Consider the following 13,438-nt stretch of genomic DNA (forward strand, 5'->3'; position numbering starts at 1 on the left):
AGATCTACTCCAACACAAACACCACTCACACAGATCTACTCCAACACAAATACCACTCACAGATCTACTCCAACACGAATACCACTCACAGATCTACTCCAACACAAACACCACTCACAGATCTACTCCAACACAAATATCACACTCACAGATCTACTCCAACACAAATACCACTCACAGATCTACTCCAACACAAATACCACTCACAGATCTACTCCAACACAAATACCACTCACAGATCTACTCCAACACAAACACCACTCACACAGATCTACTCCAACACAAACACCACTCACACAGATCTACTCCAACACAAATACCACTCACAGATCTACTGCAACACAAATATCACACTCACAGATCTACTCCAACACAAACACCACTCACAGATCTACTCCAACACAAATACCACTCACAGATCTACTACAACACAAACACCACTCACACAGATCTACTCCAACACGAATACAGCTCACAGATCTACTCCAACACAAACACCACTCACATATCTACTCCAACACAAATACCACTCACATATCTACTACAGCACAACACACAGATCTACTCCAACACAAACACCACTCACAGATCTACTCCAACACAAATACCACTCACAGATCTACTCCAACACAAATACCACTCACAGATCTACTCCAACACAAATACAGCTCACAGATCTACTCCAACACAAATACAGCTCACAGATTTACTCCAACAAATACCACTCACAGATTTACTCCAACAAATACCACTCACAGATCTACTCCAACAAACACCACTTACATACTCATCTACTACAAATACTCGATTACCAATATTGGATCTAACCAAACACTCCATAACACTGAATCTAACCAAACACTCCATAACACTGAATTTAAACCAAAAGCTTATTACTGACACTGAATCTAATCAAAAGCTTATTACTAACACTGAATCTAACCAAAAGCTTATTACTAACACTGAATCTAACCAAAAGCTTATTACTGATACTGAATCTAACCAAAAAAACCTATTACTTATACTGAATCTAACCAAAAGCTTATTACTGATTCTGAATCTAACCAAAAGCTTATTACTAACACTGAATCTAACCAAAAGCTTATTACTGATACTGAATCTAACTAAAAGCTTATTACTAACACTGAATCTAACCAAAACCTTATTACTGATACTGAATCTAACCAAAAAAGCCTATTACTTATACTGAATCTAACCAAAAGCTTATTACTGATACTGAATCTAACCAAAAGCTTATTACTGATACTGAATCTAACCAAAAGCTTATTACTGATTCTGAATCTAACCAAAAGCTTATTACTAACACTGAATCTAACTAAAAGCTTATTACTGATACTGAATCTAACCAAAAGCTTATTACTGAATCTAACCAAAAGTTTATTACTGAATCTAACCAAAAGCTTATTACTGAATCTAACCAAAAGCTTATTACTGACACTGAATCTAACAAAAAGCTTATTACTGATACTGAATTTAACCAAAAGCTTATTACTGACACTGAATCTAACCAAAAGCTTATTACTGAATCTAACCAAAAGCTTATTACTAACACTTAATCTAACCAAAAGCTTACCTACTAAATCACCCCATATAAAATATCAATCTGCTACTGAGAGTACCAATAATTGCTCAGTGGTCTTAGAAGATTCCAATGAAGTATTGTGTATAGACACAATATGCTAAATGAAGCTACTGTGGACTCTTTAACAGTTGTCCTTCAGCAGCATAACTCATCAAACTACCGACTCTTAGCCTAGTTTCCAATTATCCTGCACGTAACTTTTCAAAATGTTACAATTCAAGGGAAACTTATTACGTTTAAAGAAAAGAAAAAAAGAGCAATCTGTTTGACAGGCATAACAACCATGTTTATTCTGTATAGAGCAGAAAAGCTGTGTACCACATACCCAAGTGTGGCCTTCCAAACAAATTAGCCACTATTCTTGGTTTCAGAAAGCATTTACAGCAGAGATGTAACATACGTCATCATATCGAATTCCTGACACTGCCCTCGGCAGATGAAATCATGGTCTCCCATTGTAATATTCTGGTCAGTACTTTTAAAATACAAGCTTGAGGTAGTCATACAAACTACACATGTAATGAACCAAAGTTCAGTAGCATAGTACACTGTACACAAGTAGGATAAATCAGATAATCATTGAAATTGTTTTAATCTAAAGTCAATATAATGCCATCAGTAATCTATGAAATGTCACATTCTTCTTCATTTATACATACATGTGTAACATGCATGTTCAACACAGGACTCAATTGTACATTTTTGAAATTACCCAACTGTGTGAAATGCAAAATGTCTGACAAGATCATAATTCCTGTATCAAAAGGATCTTGAACAATGCTCTCCTTGCTCTCACCATCCTATTCCTGTGGGCCCACGTAAGCCATGGCCAAAATTTTAAAAGTTTGAGAATCTACACTTGAAAAATTGTACACAGTTAATTCAATGCATGAAATTTAAATCTATATCCTCTAAAATCTTTTTTCAACTAAGGAACACTTTCACAAGTTCAATCTTTCCAAGAAAAAGTTTACAACTTTAAAGAACAATAATTCTTACACCATCCAATTTCCCCCTCAAATCTTCCACATGAGATTTGAAACTGTAAATGGGTATTTTACCATTTTGACAAACTTTAGCTATATTCCTCAAGAAAGTTTACTTACTAGAGCATCAAGTCTGATAAAAAATGGTAAAATTTTCTGGGTTCAAAATTTGATCAGATATACAAGCAAACCATTAATAAAGCTCACAGGCATCATCAGAGGTAAGGAACTCCAAGTTATCAGTTGAACAGTTTCATACTCTAAAAGATGATATTAAAATGAGTGTGGAATCGATAAAATCTTAAGACTTTTTAATGCTGGGCCATTAAAACGGTAACCAATCACAACTCATTACCTAGTAACTATGTGCATTTGACAATTTGCATTAATTAACAACTTTGAACAACGCACTTGCAGATAACGGTAGAATGTATCATTAAATAATTTACAAAGACGTTATCAAGAGAGGTAATAAAAATTAGCGTTACTAGAACTCCATACCAATAACATACACACACTCTCACAAAGCGCCACGTTGTCATAATCTATTTTATTACGAACACGAGTCCATCACATGGAATGAAACACACGTCATGACAGTAATTCTACATTCATTCGATCAACATGAAATTCAGATCAGGAACATAAAAATTACGCTTCAACAAGACCCAACTGGTATTTTGAATGTTTACAAAACAAATTCTTGGAAAAACAATAGAAAAAGAGAAGAGATTTTAGATATTTCTCTCTCATATATTCAGAAACAACAATGTCATTCAGATATATTTCATGTAGTAACAACATATGGGGATTTAATTTGAAAGTTGTAGGCGTTTTGAACAATACAAAATACTTTAGTAAAATACAACACAATAAATTTTATATTCAGTATAGATCACAATTTTCATGTAATACAGCATTTAAAGAAATACTCAGAAGACAAAAATTAGTCTTCAAAAGCAGTGTATTTAAAATCAACAAATTGCACATCCATTCATTTTCACAGCCCTCATAAAATGCATCTCTGACATTAAATTGAGGACAACTTTACTAAACAAAAATCTATTGAGCATTCTTTTTGATGTTCTTCTAAAGCATTTTTTACAAAGCCTAATCTTTATTACCAGTTATTGTACAATACATAAATATTTTCAAAATTTACATTCTTTACATTCATATCTGATATACATCTTCAAATGTCAGTAAAACAAACTAAACTTAACTACTGGTTGATGAAAATTGCCTTTACAATAGTAAAAATGTACAGTTTCTTAACAATAGGTTTTATAACAAAAAAAGACCTGAAATAAATATTTTTAAAATTTAAGCTGGGAAATCGCAAACAATTTTCATTAGCAAGAGGCAGTGTCACAAAATGACATCCCAGAGAGGCCAGTAATGTTACGTTCACTGAGCCCCAACCAATATCCCATCATGCACCAGTCAAGTGCAAGTTCTGTCGGTTGTGTTTTTTTTTTGTTTTGGTTCCTTGGTAATGTATGAAAATTCAATAGTCATCTAAATCAAAATCATCCTCCAAATCGTCGAACACTTGCCCTGATAACACTTGAAAGTCTATCTGATATCGAAGTATTCCTGTAATTATATAGAATCACAAGTAGTAATTAAAATGTTTGCACCACAATAGCTATGCCTAATGTACATAAAAATCAATCGCCCACAAGGGTCCTGGAATTCTTACCTCCTATTCCACCGAAGCCGCGAACAAACTGCGCTCCTTCTTGTGACTTATCTGTGATAATTTCTAGGGTGGCACCTGTAATGGGAACACAAAATACAAACTTCATTCATCAGAAATATATTCCAGCTGATTCCATTTCGGACTTAAGAGATCTCCTATTGCTGCAAATGCAATCAGCATGTAATTCTACAAGTGTTTCTTTTCTGACAACAGGTTGTTTTCAAGAGTTAGATGCGAAATCGACTAGCCCTCAAGGTATCATGCCATTAGACTGCAATATTTTTTTCAAACATAAAAACTCACCAAAATTTTTGTAGTTATTTGCAAACCACTCTAATAAAGGCATCTGCTCTGACAACTCCAACTCCACCCCCGTCTGTGAACAGAAACAACCATCTATATCACAAATGAATTTCACTTTTTGAAAATACATGAGGTAATGGAGCTTCAGCGCTTTACGCAAGCATACTTCATGGAGCGTGTTAGCGCTTAGCAAAGGTGTGCTGGCATGAAGCGTGCTCGTTTATGTATTATAAATTCATTCCTGTCGGAATATACCCAGCCGTTAAAATAGTTGTACTATAATTTATCAAGATCCATCCGCATATCATTCACATGCGTGAAGAAATGGTTATCATTTTAATTGGTAAAGATATCGAAGGTAGAAACATAGTAAAAATGTGTGTGTGTAGAAGGGGGGGGGGGTATTGTTAACCTAAATCCCAACAACCCTACTTGAATTTTTTGTTTTGGTTTTTTTTGGGGGGGGGGGGGGAGTATCCAGTATTTTTTGGGAGAGAGAGAGTCCATCCCTTTTATATTTGCAGATGTTCATGTCCACCTTATGGAATGGTGTCACAATTTCCTTTTTTCTCAGCTTGGTCAGATAATCTCAGGCATGAACATACAATATTCACATGATATACATGTACACAGATCCCATAAAAGTCTTTTTTTAACAGAATAATAAAATGTATAAGCATCTTACATCACATACAATATTCACATGTACATAGATCCTTAAAGTGCCCCCCCCCCCCCCCCCCCCCCCCCCCCCCCCCCCCCCCGCTTTTTTTTGTAAATGTACTTTATAAATGTCTGTGTTACACCCAGATGTAGTTTGCAGTCCATGTAACCTGTAGTTAACGTTGTAAACTCTTTCTTTTTTTAAAATTTCCTTCCTTATAAGCTGTCTTGCTGTTATGCCCTCTGGGGCCCAAAATTGGAATAAACTTATTTTATCTATAAGCAGCTTACATCACATACAACACTCACAAGATATACATGTACATAGATCATATTTTTTTTTTTTTTTTACAGAATAATAAAATGTATAAGCAGCTTACATCTTTATCAACAAAGTAGGTCTTGTCTTTCTCCTGCTCTGGTCGGAGGTACAGAATATTCTCAACTGAAAAATAAATGTGTATATATACTCTCTTTGGTGCTTTGCAATTGTTGTGTTGTTGTTTTTAAATTCTCATGCAGATTCTTTAAAAATAATTCTGATCTGTCAATAACATAAAAAAATTTCACACAATCCGGACAGTTATGTCTCTGAAAACAATAATTTCAAGCAATCTGGACATTACTTTCATTCTGTAGGCTTACCGTCTGTGGCGTGGTTCTTCAGGACGTATTGGACATTTAATACATTCTGTAGGCTTACCATCTGTGGTGTGATTCTTCAGGACGTATTGGACATTTAATACATTCTGTAGGCTTACCATCTGTGGCGTGGTTCTTCAGGACATATTGGACATTTAATACATTCTGTAGGCTTACCATCTGTGGCGTGGTTCTTCAGGACGTATTGGACATTTAATACATTCTGTAGGCTTACCGTCTGTGTCGTGATTCTTCAGGACGTATTTGACATTTAATACATTCTGTAGGCTTACCGTCTGTGGCGTGATTCTTCAGGACGTATTTGACATTTAATACATTCTGTAGGCTTACCGTCTGTGGCGTGGTTCTTCAGGACATATCTTGTGACGTCCAGATTTTCCCACACAATGAGAATGTCCACGGCTCCCATTTCTAATGCTTTTAACGTATCGTCCACACCAAAGCAGTATTTCCCTGTATCTTGTGAGATTTCATCAAAATAACGACCTAAGAAAAACCAACACATGATAAAGTGCACTTGATCAGCAGCCCCTTTTGTTCATGGTGAAATGATGCATATTCATGTTTGCATGCTTACACTCACAAGCTGTGACAATTGCAATTCCAAAGCGAGGCCATAGTGAGTCGCAACTCCCCCCCCCCCCCCCCCCTCCCTCCAACTGACCAAGTTAGATAGTCCTAGGCCTCACAGTACTCAAGATAAAATTTGGATACAATATAAAACCATAAAAATTCAATATGACATCACAGTGATAAATTTCTTGCTTCACAATACCCCACCCCCCTTAACATGTATAAACTAGCCAGGTCTGATAGTCCTAGGCCCAACAGTGTGCAACGTATGACCAGGACATGATTTTAGTAAGCGTAACCATGAAATTTAAGGAGGAGGACATAATATCTATATTTAGATCATGACACACATGATTTTTGGATCATGACAACCACTCCCCACAAGATGCATTAATTGACTGAGTCTGATAGTCCTAGGCCTCACAATGTGAAAGATATGACCCAGACATTAAATAGCCAACAGACAGACCGGAAAACCTATTCCACAATTCCGCCCATCAAAAGACAGGCATATCCAAATCAATGGTAGATATCGCTACAATTACTATTTACAATATTGGAAGCACCGATGTTCAGATTTTACTAGAAGTCTGGGTTAACCTACATGATGTAATTTGACATTACCTATGAGTTTCTTTTCCTGGATGAATTTGACATTGGCAAGTCCATCAGCAGCCAGCTCAATTGCCTGATTGAAACCATTTTCCCCTCCATAAGACACATCAACAATCTTTATAATTTTGGCTTGTAATCTCTGCACAAAAGAAAATGAAATTGTTTCACAACCTTACACCAAAATAAATTGTGTATTTCTGGAACTATGAGTGACCAAAATTTATCAGACCAAATTCCAGACCCCCCCCCTTCCGATCTGAATTTTCATTTTTAAACATCTCAGTCATTAAAGCGTTTGAAAATAGATGTCTAACATGTTGGCACAGGCTAGTACCCTGCTTGCCGTTAATATCGATAAATGCAGTCACCAGCAGGAAAAAAAAATGTTATGATGTGCCAAAAACACGTTGCCCTTCATACATTTTTTGGAAATGCATCACGAGGGCCCGTTTCAATGGCTAAAGGATCGCAAAGTGTGTATATTGTGTAAAACATAAGCACATAAACAAAAGCTTGCAAAATAAAATGTTTCAATAAAATGTTTTCCCTACCTACTGATCCTATTCTAAATTTTGAAGGTCCATGAAACACACAATTCATTTTGGCCTTATCATTCTCAGTTTTGGCACCATTCAACATATTGAATTTCATTTTCGAAAATATGACGTTCACGGATGACAATCCACATGCAGCGTGTGGCAACTAAATTTTGGTAAGGAACAACACTATCATCTAACACTACTGTTCATCTGTGCTAATAACCAAAACATCCATAGAAAATCAGTATATGCACCCAGGGGTGCATGAGCCGAGTTGCATGGGATACATTGTAAAGCCAGGAATGACGTGGTATATTTATAATTGTGAAGAACTAATTTCAGTTTTAAACTTTTCGAGTTACTGTCCAGAAACCATATTTGTCTGAAGTTTTCAATCTATATTCGGTCACTGTGACCTTGACGTTTGTTCTCCAAAATCAATAGGGGCCTTGCTTTGCTGGTATCCAACAATATATCCAAGTTTCATTTGATTCAAATTAAAAAATTTCGAGTTATCCTCCGGAAACCAAAATCCTTTTGGAATTTTAAATCTATTTTCAGTCACTGTGACCTTGACCTTTGACCTATTTTCTCCAAAGTCAATAGGGGTTTTCCTTACCTGGTACATAACAATATCTTCAAGTATCATTTGATTCGGATTTAAACTTTCTGAGTTATCATCCGGAAACCAAATATTTCTGAAATTTTCATTTTATATTCGGTCACTGTGACCTTGACCTTTTTTCTCCAAAATCAATAGGGGTCTTCCTTACCTGGTACCCAACAATATATCAAAGTTTCATTTGATTTGGATTTAAACTTTCAGAGTTATCATCCGGAAACCAAATTTTCCTGAAATTTTCATTCTATTTTCGGTCACTGTGACCTTGACCTTTGATCATTTTTCTCCAAAATCAATAGGGGTCTTCCTTACCTGGTACCCAACAATATATCAAAGTTTCATTTGATTAGATTGTAAACTTTTCGAGTTATCATCCGGAAACCAATTGTTGACGCCCAACCGCCCGCCCGCCAACCCGCATCACCAAACCAATAGCCGAGTTCAACTTCGTTGCAACTCGGCTAAAAAGAGACAGAATTCTAACACAAACAAGAATATACTCTTAATCACCAAATAGGGCCTACAGAATACCCAATTCATCAACCAATGAAAATCGACCACAATTTATACCTACAATGTTGGATCCATTCTATCTATTTCTTCTTAACCATATCAAACATGTCTGGCTGACTGCATTCTTACCAGATCAAACATGTCTGACTGCATTCTTACCAGAACAAACATGTCTGACTTGAGTTCTTACCAGATCAAACATGTCTGACCGAGTTCTTACCAGATCAAACATGTCTAAGTTCTTACCAGATCAAACATTTCTGACTAAGTTCTTACCAGATCAAACATGTCTGACTAAGTTCTTACCAGATCAAACATGTCTGGCTGCATTCTTACCAGAAGGAACATGTCTTGACTGACCTGGTTCTTACCATATGAAACATATTTAATTAAGTTCTTACCAGATCAAACATGTCTGATTGACTGAGTTCTGTTTTGAAGTCAGCTGACCCTGCCAACACAAGCCCAGCAATGTTCGGTTTGTCGTTGGAAATGAATAGTTGTACTGCAACTTCAGCAACTTTCCTAACATAGTTGTGTCTTTTCTCCATACGTAAACGGGCAAAACGCAGGGCTGACTGACCTCCTCTTCCTAGAAAAAAACCCAAACATTTAGAGCACTGACTAAAACTATTAAAATATGTGACAAAAGTTTCTCTATCCTTATTTTATCAAACAACCTGTTTCTCAATCAATCACATGCACATTCTTTATTTTATTTCTACACATTCTCTGACATGTACGACATTGGCCGATCCTGTATATTGCACGTCATGTACAATTTCATCATTACCGTGCTTTTTGGGTAAATCGACAGTGAACTTGTGTAGGACTTCTCTAGTGTTTCCCGACAGTGTACCGAACAACGCCCCATTACCATCCATCACAATAAATCCAAATTTATTGTCATCTGCTAACAGCGCTGTCAGAGCCTACAAAAGGAAAGCGGTATAAGACATCTTACATTTGATTTCTCACTAGTCAGGGAAGTGGTAAAAGACGTGCTACATTTGATTTCTCACTAATCAGGGAAGTGGTAAAAGACAAGTTACATTTGATTTCTCACTAGTCAGGGAAGTGGTTAAAGACAAGTTACATTTGATTTCTCACTAGTCAGGGAAGTGGTTAAAGACAAGTTACATTTGATTTCTCACTAGTCAGGGAAGTGGTTAAAGACAAATTACATTTGATTTCTCACTAGTCAGGGAAGTGGTAAAAGACATCTTACATTTGATTTCTCACTAGTCAGGGAAGTGGTAAAAAACATGTTACATTTGATTTCTCACTAGTCAGGGAAGTGGTTAAAGACAAGTTACATTTGATTTCTCACTAGTCAGGGATTTTACTTCTCATCATTACCATTATTCTATATGACAAAAACATTAGATACATGTCTGAATTGTATTTTGTGAAACAAATGTGCAATATCTATAAAAACATTATCATCTGGTGAAAATCGATGATAAAACAACTACGTATTGGATAAGACTCTTTGCAAATCAACAAAAGAGGACTACCAGCAGTAGCAGCACTCGTCCTTACCTCCGTGTGGAATTTATTATCACATAAATACAGGGACGTGTTAATGGGTCGGAAAGGTTCGAAATCTATGTTCACTTTCTTCTCCTTGCCTTCATCTGTCACAATAGTACCACAGTATATCACTAATCCATTCGGTGGAACTGAAAAGTAATATTGGACCGTTAAACAACCACTAATTCAAACCAACAGTAGCATTGGACCGTTAAACAACCACTAATTCAAACCACTAATTACAGAAGCACTGGACCGTTAAACAACCACTAATTAAGACCAACAGTAGCATTGGACCATTAAACTACCACTAATTCAAACCAATAACTTATTTTGCCCCCCCCCCCCCCCCCACTCCCCCTAAATTTTTCATACTAATACATGAATATAATGCCTGAGACATTATATGTTATAATACGCCCTGCATACTAGAATTGTCCTTCTTGGATTAACAGCTCTATGGACTGTCTTGGATTAACAGCTCTGTGGACTGTCTTGGATTAACAGCTCTATGGACTGACCAGTACTAGAATTGTCCTTGGATTAACAGCTCTATGGGCTGACCAGATTAACAGCTCTATGGACTGACCAGATTCTGATAACAATTTCTCCCTCTAACCTTGGTCAAATGTCTTTAATTCAGAATAAAAACACACACAATCTGTTTCTAAGCAACCTTTGTGTCATAAGGGATCTCCATTATTAACTTATTGTCAAAACAAAATATTTCAGCTAGTTTTTATTCATTACCTTAAAACCTCGGACAAATGTACGTAAACGGAAATACATTTTTGGTCACTTTTTGTGCAAACTGGGGAAAATAATTCTTTATTACACAGTTACAGCAAGGTTCACCATTATCTTTCAGATCTAATCCCATATAAGGAAATGAAATCTACATCTGTCCTTGACCTTCATTTGGTCCCTTATCTCAATGACAATCAATTTTATATGGGACGGAGCTTAAATCACAGCATTTGTCACACAGGTTTTAAGGAGAGATAACATCCCAGAGAAATCTGATATGGATGGAGAGAGGAGGATATGTACTATGATATTTTGAAATTGAAAAGCTTGTACTGAATGGAAATGTGTATTTTTTTTTTTAAACAGAATCAAATAAATTGAAAATGCTGAATGGTGATTAAAAAGCACCACAATTTATCATTTCATCCCGAGTAACTATATTTTTTTTACAACTTTTACATATAATACTTCAAATTATGTGTATATGTGACATTATACAGGGTTTAAAAAATGCTTGGTTATTAGTAAATGAAATTTCATGATGAAAACATTTTGTCTTTTGACACAATAGTAGGTTGTACATATAATATTCATTACATACCACAAATTTCTTTAAATAAAAACTGAAATAAGATTTCAATCACTTATTCTTGAAAATTTTGATGCCATTTTGGAAATTTTTCATGATTTTATTGTGGAGAAACCTATTTTGGTAGTAATTCTTATGTATGAAAAACACTTAATCATGGCTTCATATCCCACCTCATCACATCCCAAAGTGATTTTTAATGATGACATTACAATTACATACAATGTATTATATGACATGATTTTATTTACCAAATTATGGACTCACAAGGGGCTATAACATATGAAATAACGTTAATCATTAGAGACATATTATGTAATCACTTCTTTCTTTACTTGTATATGTATATGTACATTATTTGTATGTATTTTCATGCTGCCCCTTGAGGGCCCTTGATTGGAAATAAATATAGTTCATATATACAAAGGACATACATGTGTAACAGCTTTGTTCTCACAGTATACAATTCAGATAGATTGTAAGAGAAGGGAAAGCAACAATAACATTCTGTTACCTTTGTTATATAGTTTTAACCTCTGCTGTACTGAAGTAATGGCTCCCAGAACTGACAGTCGGTTCACGCGACTTTTGATATTTGATGCTGTACCAAACTCATCCGCCAACATCTTGGCGATTCTGGATATCTGATCTTTTGGTGGAATAATTAACGATATCATACTCGTACCATTTCTGTAAAATCAATCACCAATTATATGTTTTTGTATCACATACTTCTTCCTCCAATAATCTGCATTCCACTTCTGGTGTATTGTCGCAGATGACTTTAGTATGAACAATAAACACGATAATGGGTACGTTATTAGGGAAATGGAAAATTGACCTATACCTGAACATATTAATCACTCTATATTTATATATTCACATTAAATATCTTTTCTTTTTAATAATCATACTAACTGAACCCAAAGGTTAAATAATATTTCATTAAACTTTTCATGTAAGCTAGCATATGGAAAATCTTTCAGTTTTTAAAAGCATACGAGATGATGCTCTTTGCACTGACATACATTCAGGGAGCACTAAAAGACATTTATTAAAACATTTACACAAAATGTGAACCTTTTCATTTGTGGACTTGCCATATCTATGCATGCACAAAGTTCATTGTATCTTAAAATATCATTATCATAAACCAGTGGTTATTTGAGTCCTATTAAATGTAAGATCGCTGAACTACAAAATGAGTGAAAGTTTTAAAACAGATTTGATTTGTACTAAGCATAGATCTCCAGACTAGACTCTAGTGGATACACGTGACAGCTGCTTACTTCGTAATTTATACCTAAACGAGGAAAATTTATACATTACCCTCTCGCAGCTTCTAAACTCTTGATGAGTTTCTTGATCTTCCATATTTCTACATTTCTGTCTGCACTGCTCTCGCCATCAACTCCATTCGATGCCATGTTGTTTGTGACACTCGACAAACAGATTAGCGATTGACCGTATGGTGGGGATACCACACAACCCACCAGATTAAAGAGTTATCAATGAATACAAAATTATTTCAATTACTCCCTAATTAATGATTTTTCTCTCGGTAGGGTCTCAGTGATTAAATTTTACGCTTTCTTTTGTTTCCTTAGGTGGTGAAATGCCAACAACCACACTTCGCCATTGACCATGTGAGGTGAATGTGACGTCATCACTTAAACGCTAAAAAATCATCGAGATTCTATTGGATAAATTGTAATCGACATTCAAGAAAATATTTTTCTGTGGGTTTGTCTAACTGCTGAAACAAAAATATAAAGTATATATTGACA

At 35.5% G+C, this 13,438-nt stretch overlaps 1 protein-coding gene across 1 annotated transcript; it reads right to left on the reverse strand.

The window, feature by feature from the left end:
- Positions 1-1,863: 1,863 nt before the first annotated feature.
- LOC125658548 (eukaryotic peptide chain release factor subunit 1) lies at positions 1,864-13,325 on the reverse strand. Its single transcript, XM_048889829.2, has 11 exons — positions 12,981-13,325; positions 12,166-12,341; positions 10,325-10,464; positions 9,576-9,714; positions 9,184-9,374; positions 7,118-7,247; positions 6,251-6,406; positions 5,638-5,702; positions 4,595-4,667; positions 4,292-4,366; positions 1,864-4,185 (listed from the first exon to the last, which is right to left on the reverse strand). The coding sequence occupies exons 1-11, from the start codon at positions 13,076-13,078 to the stop codon at positions 4,097-4,099; spliced, it is 1,332 nt and encodes a 443-aa protein (XP_048745786.1). The 5' UTR covers positions 13,079-13,325; the 3' UTR covers positions 1,864-4,096.
- Between the last annotated feature and the right edge of the window lie 113 nt (positions 13,326-13,438).

This window comes from Ostrea edulis, chromosome 9, assembly GCF_947568905.1.
Source record: "Ostrea edulis chromosome 9, xbOstEdul1.1, whole genome shotgun sequence".
In the NCBI taxonomy this organism is placed as follows: Eukaryota; Metazoa; Mollusca; class Bivalvia; order Ostreida; family Ostreidae; genus Ostrea; species Ostrea edulis.